At 35.0% G+C, this 19,217-nt stretch overlaps 1 protein-coding gene across 1 annotated transcript; it reads left to right on the forward strand.

Moving 5' to 3' along the window:
• The first annotated feature begins 17,207 nt into the window (after positions 1 to 17,207).
• LOC100593660 (olfactory receptor 4L1) lies at positions 17,208 to 18,137 on the forward strand. Its single transcript, XM_012503755.1, has one exon. The coding sequence runs from the start codon at positions 17,208 to 17,210 to the stop codon at positions 18,135 to 18,137; it is 930 nt and encodes a 309-aa protein (XP_012359209.1).
• Positions 18,138 to 19,217: the final 1,080 nt, after the last annotated feature.

A 19,217-nucleotide genomic window follows, 5' to 3' on the forward strand; every position in this document is an offset into this window, starting at 1 on the left:
GTTCTTTTAATTGTGATGTTTGTGTGTCAATTTTGGATCTTTCTTCCTTTCTCTGGTGGGCATTTAGTGCTATAAATTTCCCTCTACACTCTGCTTTGAATGTGTCCCAGAGATTCTGGTATGTTGTGTCTTTGTTCTCGTTGGTTTCAAAGAACATCTTTATTTCTGCCTTCATTTCATTATGTACCCAGTAGTCATTCAGGAGCCAGTTGTTCAGTTTCCATGTATTTGAGCGGTTTTGAGTGAGTTTCTTAATCCTGAGTTCCAGTTTGTTTGCACTGTGGTCTGAGAGACAGTTTGTTATAATTTCTGTTCTTTTACATTTGCTGAGGAGTGCTTTACTTCCCAAATTAAGCTTCATAAGTGAAGGAGAAATAAAATACTTTACATACAAGCAAATGCTGAGAGATTTTGTCACCACCAGGCCTGCCCTAAAAGAGCTCCTGAAGGAAGCACTAACATGGAAAGGAACAACCGGTACCAGCCACTGCAAAAACATGCCAAATTGTAAAGACCATCAAGGCTAGGAAGAAACTGCATCAACTAATGAGCAAAATAACCAGCTAACATCATAATGACCAGATCAAATTCACACATAACAATATTAACTTTAAATGTAAATGGGCTAAATGCTCCAATTAAAAGACACAGACTGGCAAATTGGATAAAGAGTCAAGACCCATCATTGTGCTGTATTCAGGAAACCCATCTCACATGCAGAGACACACATAGGCTCAAAATAGAGGGATGGAGGAAGACCTACCAAGCAAATGGAAAACACAAATGGCAGGGGTTGCAATCCTAGTCTCGGATAAAACAGACTTTAAACCAACAAAGATCAAAAGAGACAAAGAAGGCCATTACATAATGGTAAAGGGATCAATTCAACAAGAAGAGCTAAATATCCTAAATATATATGCACCCAATGCAGGAGCACCCAGATTCATAAAGCAAGTCCTGAGTGACCTACAAAGAGACTTAGACTCCCACACAATAATAGTGGGAGACTTTAACACCCCACTGTCAACATTAGACAGATCAACGAGACAGAAAGTTAACAAGGATACCCAGGAATTGAACTCAGCTCTGCACCAAGTGGACCTAATAGGCATCTACAGAACTCTCCACCCCAAATCAACAGAATATACATTTTTTCAGCACCACACCACACTTATTCCAAAATTGACCACATAGTTGGAAGTAAAGGACCACGGATTTCATGCACACCATGAGCCAAATTGTTTTCACAGTGACTTTGCCATTCTGTGGTCTCAGTGTTGTGGATATTTTTTTATGTGTGTCATCTGCCTTGTGATCAAACTTGCCTGTACAGACTCTTACATCTTGGAGCTATGAGTCATTGCAAACTGGACTACTTTCTTTGCTGTGTTTCATGTTTCTGTTAATCTCCTATAGCACCGTCCTGATTACTATTTGACATCATTCCTCCAGGGAGTCTTCCAAAACTCTGTCCACTGTTTCAGCCCACATTACGCTGGTGGTACTGTTCTTTGGAGCTTGCATCTTTATCTATGAAAGGCCATTCAGCACTGTCTCTATTGATGTCTGTGTTTTAAACAATTTTTGTTCCCCTTTTAAATCCAATCATCTACACATTCAAGAATAAAGACATGAAGAAAGCATTAAGAAAAATGAAGATTAACTTTGTGAGTTCTAGATCAACTTGATAACTAAAATATTATAATCACTAAAAGCATCATCATTATTGCTGTCATCATCATGATCCAAAGACACTGAAGTGGAGGATTTTTGTACCAAACGTAAGCCATATTTTGGGATATAATAATCAATCCCCATGTAAGTGTATATGCAATACAACATTCTGATTTTTCCTTCAAGTACAAACTATTCCAATATGTCATTTGCTTATGTTGTAATTTTATGTTGCCTACTGATTAAATTATATTTTTAAATGTAATTTATTGAGTGCTGTTCGTGTCTGAGGCACTTCCCATAAATTTTCTCCTATTTCACAACAAGGAAAATAGAGAATATTATTTGTATATTATCAATAGGTAACAAAACTGAGCATTATAAAATGTAATGAACTTGCCACAGAAATATGAGTACTAGATCCAGTATCAGATCCTATACATAACTACAAAATCTATGTTTTTCTAACTAAAAATGTTTTCCTATCTACATTTTAATAACATATTTTTTTGTTTTCTGAACCCTTCTTTGCAGATCATAGTCCTCAATAAATAAATCTTTGCAAAAAGAAAATAAGTGGTATTTTATTAACCTGAAAGTAAATACTGTCACTAATACCAAGACATTTGAATCTTCTTCCCCTCCAGTTTTTTTTTTTCCGGTTTGCTTGTGTGTGTTTGCTCATTTGCTTTGAGACAGGGTCTTGCTCTGTTACCCACTGTACTAGAGTGCAGTGCCCCTATATCAGCTCACTGCAGCCTCTGCCTCCCAGGTTCAAGTGATTCTCCAACCTCAGCCTCCCAAGTAGCTGGGACTACAGGCATGAAATTTTTGTATTTCTTGTAGAGATAGGGTTTCACCATGCTGCCCAGGCTGGTCCCGAACTCCTGAGCTCAAAGCAATCCTCTCGCCTTGGCATCCCAAAGTGCTGGGATTACAGGAGTGACCCACTGCACCCATCCCAGACATTTAAGTATTCTTTCACCTCTAATTAAAAAGAGAAGAGCTCATTAAACCAGCCAAGTTGACTCACTCCAATTATCAATGCATACTAGAATTGCTGTTGTACAGTTGGGTAGGGAAGACCATGTCTGAAACCCGAGTGATTTGCTGTTGTACCTGTATTATTTGCATATCAAGTAGTAAAAATAAGTGAACATTACATCACCTAGGAAAAATAAAATTTTTGTTCATTCCACCATGTAAAGAATCACCATCATTGGAGATCTGAATGCATACAGAGAGGAATAAAATAGGCAGTAAAAGAAGGTAGCCATGAATATTAATTGTCTCACAATTTGTTAGTAAAATGATGATTTTAGGAGCTACAAATTTTTTTATATAAATTGCATTTGTTCACAAATTCCTGGTTCATTTTTTCCTTTTTTATTTTTTCTTATCAAGGAAACTAATTTACAATTTAGTCTCTAGTTTACAGATTATTAATGTGGGATTATGACTGAATTTGAAAAGATGGCAACACCGTACAGAAATGGATATAGTAAGCAATGAGGATTTTTGGTTTTCAGTTAGAGAAAGGAGGCCAGAGTGTCTTAATTTGTTTGCAGGATAGATGCATCTTTAGACTGAAGCTATTGTCATTCTTTGGAAGTTGAAATAAATGTAGAATGATGTGTATTGATATTGAGTAACCAAAGGGGAGCATTCTGAATGTTTGTCTGTTGACCTTCAGCCCCATGTCAGCTCTGTAGTCTTCTCTCTACAGTTGGGAGTTACGAGCCTGAAAATTTTATTTCCTAAACTCTCTCGTAAACTTATTCCTGTGAGTTTCTGCCAGTAGAAGACATTCATATGATACTGAAAGGTGAAAAACAAATGAAAAAATGGAGAAGCCTTAGATTTATCTTCTGTGTTTCTCAGTAACAGTAGGAGCAACTGTGGACTGTAGAAGTCTTGGTGGGTCCCAGCAGCATCAGCAATATTGAAGGCTCTTGAAGCTTCCTTAAGTATATGAGCTCTTAATTTTTAATACAGGATAGAGGTTCCAACAGCAGCAATGACACCACTGTGCCAACAGGAATTGTGGATTCTGTATAATAATGCTTCCTTTTTTTTCTCATCCAGCCTTTAGAGTGGTAGTTGCTTTCTGCAGTAACCTAAATGTTGATAATATCATCTAACCTTTTTTGTTCCTCATTTCTGAGCTACTCACACATTTTTATTTTCAACTTCCTACTATACCGTTCCCCAGCTATCTTGAAGGCATCTCAATTCCAAATGCAAAAAATTAAATTACCTAATTTTCAAAGCCTGTTATTTTTTCCGCACTCCCTATTTGAAGTAATATGATCATTATCAGGCTAATGTCCAATCTAGAAGCCAAAGTTTACATTTCACAACATATGTAGGTGCTCTTACTAATGTTCCACATTCTCTGAGGCTCTATTTCTTTTTCCTTATTTTTATCCCTCTCTGTTGAGATGGCATAATTGCTATAGATATGTTTCCAAGTTCACTGGTGCCAGCTCAAATCTACTGATGAACTCCTTTATTGATTTCTTCATTTGAGTTATTATACGTTTCAACTTCTGAATTTCCATTTGGTCCTTTTTTTATAATTTCTATATCTTTATTGATATTCTTTATTTGCTAAGACATGAACTTCATATATTCCTTTAATTCTTCAGACATGGCTTTCTTTAGTTCTCAAAATATATTTATAATAACTATTTTGAAGTTGCCTTCTACTAGGTGCAATATCTTCGTTCCCATAAAAGCAGTTTCTATTGCCTTTTTTCATGTATACGTCACACTTCTGTGTTTCTTTGCATTTCTCATCATTTTTTACTTGAACATTGGACATTTTATTGTAGTAACTCTGATTACTGACCACCACTCCCATCCACTGATGATTTTCTTGTCATTGTTTGTTTAGTTGTTTATTTACTGATTTAGCTTAAACCTGTGAAGTCGATTTCCCCTGCAGTGTGCAATGTCTGATGTCTCTACTCCAAATGTATCCCTTTTTAAAATTCTCCTAGCCTGGTACTTGTGGATTATCTCAAGGAAAGCACAAGCTACTTATGGAACAAAGATTTTGCTTAAGTATCTTTCCTGACCAATTAGATTTTTATCCTTTATCACTACATATAGGTGTCGCTAGGAGGCTTCTATCAAACTCAAGAAACTTACATTTTTGCCCCACATTTATTTAGAGACTAGAATGTTCCCTCTCCAATCACTCCTGAGAATTACACATATGTGGACATTCACTCAGTCCTCCAGACTGTCAGGAATTTGTGTGATTGTATTTGTAAGCTTGGCTTCCTAATAAGTTGCTCTTGGTTCAATGTAGTTTGTTTTTTAACTAGTGTTTGCTTAGAGGTTTTGCTTAAGCTTCTTGTGCCAGTAAGGCTTCAACCCTTTGTCAATGGAATTGTGTGTGGCTTGAACAATTGTTTTCATTTCTGCCCCATACCTTTCTCTGATTTTCTTCTAAGTGGATGCAGCCAGTACATATCCACAGCGTCTCCTATTCTCAGGACTATCTGTGATTCCAGTAGGGCTCTTATCTGTCTCTTGCCTGATCCTCTTTGATAAACATGTTGACTCTGCCATGTGACATGTTGATACCAGTAACATGGTGCTATCAGCAACTTCTTAATTGTTCTTCATCAACATCTCCAAGGTTTCTGACAATGCCTACAGACATGGAACTCTTGAAGCTCTGTTCCAAATAAAGGTAGGCCCCTCAGGTGGAGCTGCAGAGTTTTCATCCTTATGGCATGCCTTTCTTCCTGGGCAGAACTTCTGTGCCAGTGCACAAGAGCAGGGACAGCAGCCCAATTCTCCCAGGATGATATGCCTACTCTCTGAGTGGGCACTGAGAAGAGGAGAGTCTCTGGTCATCTTGGCTTGCCATTTCTGGCACAAATGACTGCTGTACAAGCAAGCTAAAAGATAGAGATGATAAGAGGGCACCAGTATTCTCAGCCTGTTCCTGCTCACTCTACAAGTAGATGCTGGGTAGGGAAAGATAGCCTCATCCTCTCCTAAGAGTCTACTAGGAACAAAGCTTCTGCAATACTTAAGTCCTAACCCTCCCAGGGTGAAACCTGAAACCACAGCCCTCCACCTAAAAGTGAGGGAAGATGGAGTCCTGCCTTTTTTCCCACACCTGCTTGGAGTAGAGCATCCAAAGGAGGGCTTCTATATTACAGGACTGGGAGAGAAGTAGGAGAGGAGGTAGCAGTAGTGGCTTGAAACCCCAGACTTGCTGTTCTTACAGAGATTTAGAAGACTCTCTTAAGAGCATTTCTCCATTTTCTGTATGCCCTAGGACAATTTCCTGAGGCTTTAAATTATTGTCTTTTAGAAGTTTCTCTATCAAATGTTTGTTTTGTTAGGGAAAGATTCCACCAGGCTCCTCACTCTGTCACTCCAAAAGTCTCCAGTTTTTATTACAAAAGCATCTGATTCTGATGCAAATATCTGCAGACAATATTTTGGAACTCCACATTCTACTCCGTATGCACTGTCATTAGTGATGCATGTTCTGTTATCTCATCTTCACAATTCCATCTGATAATTTAACCATACCCTCCTCCTCATCACTTTCTACAGCCTTAGGTCAGGCTTTCACCATTTCTTACTTGGATTATCAAAATGACACAGTAATTACTTCTCAGAACCACACCATAGCCTTCTGAAAAGTCAATTTTCTTCATAGTCTCTAATTTACCACTTTAATAGTTGCCAACTAACTATAATATATATTCCAAATTGCTTTGATTGATATCTCAGATCTTTGAAAATTCTTATCTGACTTTTCTGTCCTTGCTGAAAACTCTCCCTTCTTCACGACTCCACGAATCTATGGTATATTTCAAACATACTAGATATTTTCTGTTCACTTATATGTCACAATATTTTAGGCTTCCCTAAATTCCTACATGTAATTAAATCTGCCTAGAATTTTCTTCTGGTTTCTCTTAGCAGTTTCTATTGCCTTTAAAGTCTCTACTTATCATTAAAGGCACAACTGTTTTTGAAAGACGGGTCTCTTTTATGAGAAAATTTGCAAACTCCACAAAACAGAGTTTTACTCATGCCATATCTGTATTATTACGCTCAGCATTTTATTATTTGGGGTCAGCCTCCAATGATAAAGCTCCCTGAGGACAAGTTCCTGACCTACAGTTTAGGCTCAATAAAGCTTTGAGCTTTGCTGAGTTCGATACTTAGCTTCAAGGCCTTATTTTAGTCCCTTGTGAACTACTTGTGGATAATTTCCTTATTTCTTAGAACAAGTTCTACACTATAAGTACTTATGCTGCCAGAAAACAAATTTGAGGTTAGAACAGCTTAATTTGTCATCCAGTAAAATCTTCAAAGAAAATCAAAAGAGAATATATACAACATCAGAGAGTTGAAGGACATTAAACTAGGGGTAGAGATGTTTGATAAATACAATACCTGCTACCAGTGAATATATGGTAAAGGGAATATAAATTGAAAGTATTAAGTACTTGAGACAGGGAAGGAATATTTCAAGAATCACAGAATTTTATTCTAGTCAATAAATTAGGCTAAACATTTAATCAACCAATAAAAACAAGAAAACTGTGAGTCTGGGAAGTACAGGACCTGGAGGAATATTTAATTGGGTCAGAATCCACATTTGATCCAAAAAAGAAGACTGAGTTAGCAGTTATTTAAACTCATTTTCCCAAGGCATGGTGAATACATTTAAAGCTGCCTGCAGAGAAGCAAGTAATAAAAGAAATATAAGAACATCTGTTTATCTCTTTTAATTTGAAAAGATACATTTTTAGAAAGCTTTACTAATATTTAATAGACATTATTTTTGGTGCCCTAGCTGAATCTGTATTTTATCTGGTCATGTGTTATACATGATGTTTAAAGTTTTCTAAGGAAAGTACAAGTTAACCAAAAGGCAGAGGGGTTGAAAGCAGTTCTCTTCTCATTCATTTGCTTTGAGCATATTGTTACATATTACAACTTTGGTGTGCCCAATTAAGGGGAAGAGAGAGATTAAAGATTACATTATATTAATTTAGCTCAATTTGTTCTCCAAAAATTTAAAAGGGGCTTATAAAAATATTTTTGCACTTTAACTTTGGATTGAAGATAATTCTAATTATTAAAACTCACATAACAATTATAAAATGACTGTGATAATTCTACACATTGTAGGAATTCACACTGTTGGCTACATTACAAAGTAAAACAACAAAATTTAACTAGTTGAACTGATAATAAGCAAGCTAAAAACATTCTAAGTTATTAAGAAATATTATCTTAGGCTGGGCGCGGTGGCTCACGCTTGTAATCCCAGCACTTTGGGAGGCCGAGGCGGGCAGATCACGAGGTCAGGAGATCGAGACCACGGTGAAACCCCGTCTCTACTAAAAATACAAAAAATTAACGGGCGTGGTGGCGGGCGCCTGTAGTCCCAGCTACTCAGGAGGCTGAGGCAGGAGAATGGCATGAACCCGGGAGGCGGAGCTTGCAGTGAGCCGAGATTGCGCCACTGCACTCCAGCCTGGGCGACAGAGTGAGACTCCGTCTCAAAAAAAAAAAAAAAAAAAAAAAAATTATCTTACAATATGGATTTACTTTTCTTATTAATATTGAACTTGACAATCTGTACCGTGCCTTGATTTATTAGCTAGTGATATTATGAAGTCATCATGATCAGCAAAACTTTTTTTTATTATTATACTTTAGGTTTTAGGGTACATGTGCACAATGCTATGTAGACATAAAGAATGATGAGTTCATATCCTTGGTAGGGACATGGATGAAACTGGAAACCATCATTCTCAGTAAACTATCGCAAGGACAAAAAACCAAACACCGCATGTTCTCACTCATACGTGGGAATTGAACAATGAGAACGCATGGACACAGCAAAACATTTAAAAAGTAAATATGTACAACAAAATAAATGCATATAATTTTCTTTGTAATATCTCTAGTTATGGAGGACTTTACATTTTTAGCTAAATGTAATAAAAAGTGTTTAAATTTTTCTTACCAAATGGCAAAATAACAAAAGTAACATTTCACTGAGAAAATACTTATGTTTTCTGCCACTGTATAAATGGTTATAATGAGCAACATGATGTAAATAAATGCACTCCTTGTTAGCAAATGCTATCAAACACGGTAAAAGCATGGGTGGCTGGGTGCGGTGGCTCACACCTGTAATCCCAGCACTTTGGGAGGCCAAGGTGGGTGGATCACCAGAGGTCACAAGTTTGAGACCAGCCTGGCCAACATGGTGAAATCCCATCTCTACTAAAAATACAAAACTTAGCCAGGTGTGGTGGCATGTGCCTGTAATCCCAGCTACTTGGGAGGCTGAGGCAGGAGAATTGCTTGAACCAGGGAGGCAGAGGTTGCAGTGAGCTGAGATCATGCAACTGTACTCCAGTCTAGGTGACAAGAGCAAAACTCTGTCTCAAAAAAAAAAAAGCAAAACAAAACAAAAAACAAACAAACAAACAAAAGTATGGGTGATTCTAACATTTATAATAAAAAAATTTAAATTAACTGTTATGACTCCTTCAATAAAAGAGTCTATGAGAAAAATCTAGATTAAGCCATAGGTTAAGTGGTGAATTTAACAGGGACTAAGCAAAGACTTCGAAATAGTGACAAATGTCAATGAATTTGAATTTATTCACAGCATCCCTTGTTAGCAAGTTATTCAAATAAACTATGAAGCCTAAGATATATGATGTACCAGAATCATCAATATGATTAATTTTGTAAAAGCAACATCTTGTAAAACAAATATTTATTGTATGTTGTATAGTAAAATGGCAATAATTATGAAACTCCTTTTTGCTACAGATAAGTATTCTCTGAATATCTCAAAGCAAGGTACCTAAATCAAAAGATAATTGTTTATATTTTGGTGAACACGAAACAATTGTATCATTTCTAATGTCAAACTCTAAATTATTCAACACAACTTACTTTAAAAATTTCTACTTCTTTAGTATGCTTTCTTTATACATATATATACATATACATACATCACTTTTAATAGTACATTTATAACATATACATGTAAATTATTTATATTGAAGAACTATGTGCAAAAAAGTTTGAAGATTTTCCTTCTTAAGAATTACCCATAAAGTTGCTAGAGGGAAGATAAGAGGAGAGCCTGAGAGTAATGTGAGGGAAAGGAAGTTCCATTAAATCAAAGCTGTCTACTCTACACTTACTATATCACAGCCAATCAACCAACACTCCCATGGCTATTTTAATAAAGCTACCACTCAGAGAGAGCCACAGCATCTTACAATGCCAGAGATTAGATGTAAACATCTCTCCTGGTCATACTAGGGCAGAAGCCTCAATGGTTTAACAAGTTCCACTGAAATTTGGATTCCCAGAGCTCCAGCAAATCTGCCCCCAAAGTGGTTCACATCTTTTTTAAAAAGACAGAAAGTAGAATGCAGAATCATATATGGGGCATCACAGAGAATACAAAGACGTTTAATTTTGAATAACCTCTTGAGCAACTTGTTCCTCATACTGTGCCTTTAAAATAGGTAAGTAAAAATACTGTAGCGAGCTGATTTATTAGAACTTCAATATACTGAGGATGATATTTTAATTAGTTTTGTTTTGGCTGGAAGGAAAAGGCTTTGGCAGGTAAGGTATGAGATCCTCTTTAATTGGGAGACCACATAATAGTATCTCAGAAAGAGCTGCAAATCAACAATTTATATGAAAATTGAAAGAAAATACGCCCTCAAAATGATATTGGAAAGTAAAATTGGGCCGTAGATGGTAAGTGATTAAGCATGACGAATAAACAAAAAAAAAGGTAAATTCTGATCATTAAGAAAAACTCGTTCTATCACTGAAAATAATAGAAAAGCTAGCAACTCTTTTTTGCAAGTAGGGAATATTTTTTCTTTTTGTAAACTTTCAGGTGTTGACAGAACATGCAAATAAACATGCTATATTGACAGTTGAAGAAGGAACTGGAGAGAGATAGAATTAGTGATCATAATTAGACATTAGGAAAATCTCCATGTAAAACTTACCATTAAACAATAATACAAAGGAGATCTTACAGAAATAATGAGGAAGAAGTCCTTAGAAGATGTCCATAGTCAAGGGAATAAAGAAAATGTAAATAATTAGAGAAAGCAGAATAGCAAGCTTCCAAATCCAGATGGCAGCTAAAAATATAAATTCAAACAGAGGACTTAAAGAAATTTTAAAACTAGATTAAACTGGATTTTCTGTATGTCCTTGATTATTTCAGAGTGAAATATATTTGAGTTCAAGAGCTGGATAGTACTAGAAAACTGTATTTAAAAATACCAAATTAAATTATTTAAGAGAATTGTAACTTTAGGGAGAAAACAAAAAACTGTAAAATAGTTGAATTTTTATTGCATATAATGCATATACTAAAAAATTCACCCATTTTAAGTACACGTTTCAATTATTATTATGTTTGCATAGTTGTGCAACCATCACCACAATCTTATCAATCCATTTTCATCACCACAAAAAGAAACATCATGCCCATTTACAGCAAGCTTTGGCCAAAAGCAAGCACTAACATCCTTTCTGTCTCTATAGATTTGCCTTTACTGGACATTTCCTTTTTTTTTTTAATTTTATTATTATTATACTTTAAGTTTTAGGGCACATGTGCTTTTCTATAAGTAGAATTATATAGCCTGTGGTCTTTTGTGTCACACTTATTTTACTAAGCCTAATGGTTTTGAGATTCATCTGTTTTAGTATAATTAGGTATAATTTTTTTGAAAATAATAAAATCAGTCAAAATTGAAATTATTTTCTTCAAATGGCTACAAGAAAAAGAAAAGCAAATATTTACTTTAGCAAATTATTTTTATATTAAGTAATGTGTATCATATATGCATGGGAAAGAGCAGAAAAGTTTATATTCAACTACTTAATAAAATGAGTCGGTTAATTTCTTTCATAAGAGGGATTTATACGAAAAATTCCCAGGATTGTAATCCTGGATTTACACAAATGACATAGATTCAACACATATCCCCTCATTGCCAATCCTCTGTCTTACCAGGAACTTATACCCACACCATCTCACCTAATACTCATGACCTCTTGGGGTGGTTCTGCCTCTATGACCTGGGAAGATTTACTTAATTATGTGGATCTTGATTTTTCATTTACTAAACAAGATGTGTAGAATAATAGATTACAAAGTTCCCTCTTAGCCCTAATATATTATTCTACTTTCAATTTCTTTCAGAGCATATCATAAATTATTTAGTAAAAGTAATTATTATAAAATGTACAATTGATTATTCAATGGAAAGAAAATTGTTCTCATTAATAGAATTATCTAAGCCATATGATAATTTATTTTCATTAATCTACATAGCTTTTGTACACTCAAGTATAATAATAGGTATACTGTATTAAGTGTAGACTAGAGAAATAGTTTTAGAAAGCATGCTTACAAAGGGAGAAGAGTAATAAGAGAAGCAAATGCTGAGAAAGCCATCAACATAAATTAATGCCAGCTTTTCCTCTGAAATAAAAGGCCAAAATAAAGCTTTTTAAATCAACTTATGCTTAATTGCATTGATTTCTTACCCAAATTTTTCTGTTGTCACTGTATCACAGGGCATAAAATGCCATGTAGCAAAGCTATTCACCCTCAAATTACAGATGGTATCTTCATTCTGTCTAGCAATTGTCAACTCTTGTTGTTTTCCCACGTGTATCTAGTTATTGTTACTGCTGTTATAAAAGTCTCAAAAGCAAAATTCTTGCTCCTTTACATGACAAGCATGCAACACAACCCTGTAAAGCAGGTGTGGCCACCCATGCAGCCTCCTCCAGGGCCACAGCCTGTCATGAGTACCCATTCAGTGTGTTCCCACAGATTGACCTACAGGAACCTTACACATCTTTAGCTTTATTTTCTCTAATTTGTTAACATTATCCATTTCTCAAAAATATCTAAGATATGAAAACAATAGAGGCAGTTACGTTTGGATGATGATAATACAATATTTTGACAGAAAACTGAGGAAGAATGCAAACAAGGAGAGAATTGCAGGTCATTGGAGAAAAGAAACCAGGCATTTCCTATTCCTCTAAATATCTTAATCCAGTCTCCTTTCTAAACATATCACTCTTGATATGCACTTTTTTTTTTTTTTATGCACTGCTCTTCATTCTTTGCCTTTTACAGATGCTCACACATTTTCTACTCCTCATTCTTTTTTGTTTGCTTACCATAAAAATTGGTTTTTACAAGTGTTTTAAAGATAATACAACCAAGCCTGAAGTCATATCTAAAAGTGTTACTTGAAATTAATGTCTGTTTTTCTAAACCTCTTAAGACATTTTGCATATACCTTATACCAAATTACATGTTTTCTCACATGGCTTATTTGCTATTTTTTGTTTGATAATCATGTCTCTCTAGATTGTAAACTCTCTAGATATAGGGCATTCATTCTGTATGAGAAAATAATGCAGTTAATTGTAACATAGAGGGATGAGCCCAACATACTTGTTGAATCATATCCTCAAACCCACTCATATGAACCATGCAAATTCAATCAATAATTAATACTTTGGCTGTAAATATATAGCAATTTAATTTTTGAGACAATATGGTGTATTGGTATAAGCCCAGATTCTGGTGTCAAATTAACTCAGCTTGAATACTAGCTCTCATCCATGTTAGCCATGTAACCATGAATAAGTCATTAACTATTTGAATGTCACAGTTTCCTTACATGCAACATGAAGAAAAAAATAGCACCTACATCATGGTATTGTTATGAGCATTAAACAACTTAATGTATATGAAATACTTAGAATGGAGCCTGGCACATACTAATCACTTAATCGCTGTCGACAACTTTCGATCACTCTAGATTCTATGAACATTGTCTAAAAAACTGAGTAACAATGATTTCATGTTAAACTTTACATCCAAATAGAAGCAATACATTAGGACTAAATCACTTTACTATTTACTTCTAAACCACCACATCTGTACACATATACACAATGCACAAGCTGCTCACTGCGAACAATGTTAACACAGAGGATTTGAAAAAAACAAGCTCAAACAGTCTGAAGCTGAATCCATGTTTCTTGTAATTCTCAGTACAGGGATACCTGAGAGATATTGCTGGTTTGGTTCCAGACCACTACAATAAAGTGAATTTCACAATAAAGTGAGTCACAATTTTTTTGGTTTCCTAGCACATATAAAAGTTATGTTTATACTTCACTGTGGTCTATTAAGTATGTAATAGTGTCATGGATAAAAGACATACATACCCTAATTTTTAAAAGTGTTAATGGTTATCTGAGCCTTGCCAGTGGACAGTTTTGCCTCAATGTTGATGACTGCTGACTGATCAGGGAATTGGTTGCTCACAGTTGCAATGGATGTGGCAATTTCTTAAAATAAGACAATAATAAAAATTGGCACATCAATTGACTCTTTATTTCACAAACCACTTATCTGTAGTATATGATGCTATTTGATAGCATACAACCCAAATTAGAACTTATTTCAAAATTGGAGCCAATCTTCTTGAACCTTGCTGCTACTTTATCACCTACATTTATGGAATATTCTAAATCCTTTGTTGTCATTTCAACAGTGTTCACAGCATCTTCACCAGGAGTAGGTTCCATTCCCCCCACCCCCTAAACAAAACACTTTATTTGCTCATTCATAAGAAGCAACTTCTCATATTTTAAAGTTTTGTCATGATATTGCAGCAATTCAGTCACATCTTCAGGACTCTCTACTAATTCTAGATCTCTTGCTATTTCTACCACATTTGCAATTACTTTCTCCGTGGAAAGCCTTCTTCATGGGAAGTCTTCTCCATGTAAGTCTTGAACTCTTCAAAGTAATCCATGAGGACTGGAATCAGCTTCTTCCAAACTCCTGTTAATGTTGATGTTCTGATCTCCTCCCATGAATCATAAATGTTCTTTGTGGCATCTAAAATGGCGAATTATTTCCTGAAAGTTTTAAGTTTACTTTGCCCAAATCCATCAGAGAAATCATTGCCCCTCTGGCAGCTATAGCCTTATAAAATTTCTTAAATAATAAGATTGAAAATGAAAATTACTCCTTGCTCCATGGGCTGCAGAATGGATATTAAATCAGCAGGCACAAAAACAACATTAATTGGATTGCACATCTCTGGCAGAGCTCTTGAATAACTAGGTTCATTGTCAATGAGCAGTAATGTTTTCAATGGAATCTTTTTTTCTGAGCAGCAATTCTCAGCAGTGGTCTTCAAATATCCAATAAGCCATGCTGTAGACAAATGTGCTGTCATTCTAGCTTTGCTGTTCCATTTACAGAGTACAGGCAGAATAGATTTATCATCATTCATAAAGGCCTTGGATTTTTGGAATGGTAAATGAGCATTAGCCTCAACTTAAAATCACCAGCTACATTAGCCTTTAACAGAAGAATCAGCCTGTTTTTTGAAGTTTTGAAATCAGACATTGGTTTCTCCTCTCTAGCTATCAAAATCCTAGACAGCATCTTCTTCCAATAGAAAGCTGTTTCATCTATATTGAAAATCTGTTGTTTAGCATAGCCATCTTTATCAATGATCTTAGCCAGATATTCTGGATAACTTTCTGCAGCTTCTATATCAGCACTTGCTGCTTCACCTTGTAGTTTTATATAATAAGAATGGCTTCTTTCTTTCAACCTCATGAACTAACCTCTGCTAGCTTCAAACTTTTATTCTGCAACTTTCTCTCCTCTCCCAGATTTCAAAGAATTGAAGAGAGTTAGGGTCTTGCCCTGGATTAGGCTTTGGCTTAAGGGACTGTTGTAGTTGATTTGAACTTTTATCCAGATCACTAAAACTTTCTCCCTATCAGCAATAAAGATGGTTCACTTTGTTATCATTCATGAGTTCACTGGAGTAGCACTTTCAATTTCCTTTCAGAACTTTTTCTTTGCATTCACAATTGACTAATTGTTTGGTGCAAGAGGACTAGCTTTCAGCCTGTCTCAGCTTTAGACATACTTTCCTCACTAAGCTTAATCACTTCTGGCTTAAAAAAACTTTTTTACAGACTTTATTGTTTGGAGCAGTTTTAAGTTCACAGCAAAATTGAGCAGGAAGTACAAAAGTTACCATGTGCCCTCTGATGCCACATACAGTCTCCCCCACCATTAACAACCTGAACCAGAGTGGTACATTCATTACCACTGGTGAACCTACATTGCACATCATTGTCTCCCCAGATTTGTAGTTTACATTAGGATTTACTCTTGATGTTATACATGCTATGGGTTTTGACAAATATGTTAAAATCTGTACCTAAGTATAGTAGATACAGAATTGTTTCAATACCCTACAAATTCCCTGTGCTTCTCTTATTTCTTCATTTCTCCTTCTTCATTCAAACCCCTGGAAACCACTGATCCTTTTACTGTCTCCAGTTTTTTCTTAGTTTATTTCAAGTAAAAGACATGCAAGTTTTCCTTTTACTCGAGCACTTAGAGGCTATTGCAAAGCTATTAATTGGTCTAAATCCAATATTGTTGTGTCTCAAAGAATAGAGAGGCCTGAAGAGAAGGAGAGAGATGAGAGAAGAATAGGTTGGTGGAGCAGTTAGAAACAACTTTTATCAATTGTCTGCCATTCTACATGGGCATGGCTTGAGGTGCCCCAAAATAATTAAAATAGTAACATAAAAGACTACTGGTCACAGATCAAATAACATGTGTAATAATAATAATAAAGTTTGAAATAAATATTTTGGGAATTACCAAAATGTGACACAGAGACATAAAGTGAGCACATACTGTTGGAAAAACGGTGCCAATAGACTTGCTGGATGCAGGGTTGTCACAAACCCTCAGTTTATAAAACTTTAAACAACTGCAAAGCACAATAAAGTGAAAGACAATAAAAGAGGTATACCTGTATATTAAAAAATATTATTTTAAATAAATTTATATACTTTCTTCCATGTATAATTAGCTCCTGATTTGTGTGTGTGTGCTTTTTTTGTTTGTTTGCTTATTTAGTTTAGAACCATAGGAAAACCTTCATAAATTACTTCAGAGATGTAGAACAATGTAATTCTTCATTTTCTAAATCTTGTATTCCTTATATATTGGGATAACACAATCTCAAGAAGTGTAGGTACAGAATACTATAAAAATGAAAGGCAAAATAAAAAGTAATTAATTAGTATTTAATCTTTATATGTGAACAAATGAGCAAGAAAGTCAAGATCCATTGATAAGAGTATCATTTTATGGAATAAACAATAGAAAATGGAACCTCTACTTCTTCAAATGATTTGCAATTACTGCATACTAATTGTTTCAAAGTGATACATAAGCTAATCTCTGTGTTGATATATTTAAAATTATATGATCTCATTTCATCAATTATTATCCACAACTAATAGAAATAAGAAAATTTTGGTGTTAACTGTGACTTATTTTTTAATTCTCTTTGTATATAAAGAACTTCTGGAAACTTTTTGAGTAAATGGATCTTAAAAACGGATCTCTAGTGACCGAGTTTATTTTACTAGGATTTTCTGGACGATGGGAACCTCAAATTTTCTTCTTTGTGACATTTTCCTTGATCTACGGTGCTACTGTGGTGGGAAACATTCTCATTATGGTCACAGTGACATATAGTTCGACCCTTCATTCTCCCTTATACTTTCTCCTTGGAAATCTCTCTTTTTTGGACATGTGTCTCTCCACTGCCACAACACCCAAGATGATCATAGATTTGCTCACTGAACACAAGACAATCTCTGTGTGGGGCTGCATGACCCAGATGTTCTTCATGCACTTCTTTGGGGGTGCTGAGATGACTCTTCTGATAATCATGGCCTTTGACAGGTATGTAGCCATATGTAAACCCCTACACTATAGGACAATCATGAGCCACAGGCTGCTAAAGGGGTTTGCGATACTTTCATGGATAATTGGTTTTATACACACCATAAGCCAGATAGTTTTAACAATGAACTTGCCTTTCTGTGGCCACAATGTCATAAACAACATATTTTGTGATCTTCCCCTTGTGATCAAGCTTGCTTGCGTTGAAACATACACCCTAGAATTATTTGTCATTGCTGACAGTGGGCTGCTCTCTTTCACCTGCTTCATCCTCTTGCTTGTTTCTTACATTGTCATCCTGGTCAGTGTACCAAAAAAATCATCAGATGGGCTCTCCAAGGCGCTGTCCACATTGTCTGCCCACATCATTGTGGTCACTCTGTTCTTTGGACCTTGTATTTTTATCTATGCTTGGCCATTCAGTAGTTTGGCAAGCAATAAAACTCTTGCTGTATTTTATACAGTTATCACGCCCTTACTGAATCCGATTATTTACACCCTGAGAAATAAGAAAATGCAAGAGGCCATAAGAAAATTATGGTTCCAATATGTTAGTTCTGCATAGAATTTCTAGTTGTTAGCACTATATAATTAACTTTTAAATGCTATGATAAGATAGTTTGAATAGATTATGTATAATGCATCATTTCACTTTTCTTGTTATAGTAATAATTAATGCATAAAGACAATACTAAATTACTTTAAATTTTACATTTAAGACTTTTATAAACACAAGGATAATTGGAGATCTGTAGCAAAATAGACATAAAAATAGATATAAATAAACATAAAAAGATTATTGAAGATTTTTATCATATGCATTCAATATATTCATTAATAAAGAAACAACTGTAAATGAATAAATGAATATATGAATATTAGAGGTTATTTTAATATATATTGATAATTAATGTTATTCATAAATTTATACTATTATTAAATGAGGTATCATGAACACGTCATGAATTAAATAATATTAATGGAGAAAACAGAATTCTAATTTCTTGAATCAATGGAGGCAAAAAGTAAGAATGAGTCCACAAATTCAACAGCACAGTGACTGTAAGATGCCAGAGAAAAAACCCAATGGAAGAACAATTTCAGTAGAACTACAAACGAACAGCCCTTTTTGAAACCAAATGCTCTGAGGAATATAAGTAAACACAGCTGACTTTCAAACTTCAATAAATAAAAATAAAAACAAAATCCTTTTTATTTTGTGTAATATACCATGTAGCTTTACCTTTTTAAGGGCTTTACATAAAATTACAGCTAAATTTTCCTCTGGTAGGATTCTAACCCTTCTTGATTTATAAGCTAAATCTGATGTTTGTGCATGTGGGAGAGGGAAGTGAGAAGTGCATTCAAAATTTGAAATAGTATGCATTGATAATTAAGCTTATTTTCTCTTAATTAAAGACACCATCATTTCTTGCTTGTGCTAGGTGATAGAGCTTTGTAATTAATCCTAAATCAGTTACATAAATCCTTTCTTCCATTCAATGCATTCTCTACAAGCAGTCAGAGTTAGGTCATAAAAATGCAATTCTCAATGTCATTTTCTGGATTAAAACTATCTTATGGCATGAAGACTTAGGTTCAAATTCTCAACTGGCCTTCATAATATGGCTTGCTTCTGGAATTT

The sequence above is a fragment of the Nomascus leucogenys genome, chromosome 20 (assembly GCF_006542625.1).
Source record: "Nomascus leucogenys isolate Asia chromosome 20, Asia_NLE_v1, whole genome shotgun sequence".
Taxonomy (NCBI): domain Eukaryota; kingdom Metazoa; phylum Chordata; class Mammalia; order Primates; family Hylobatidae; genus Nomascus; species Nomascus leucogenys.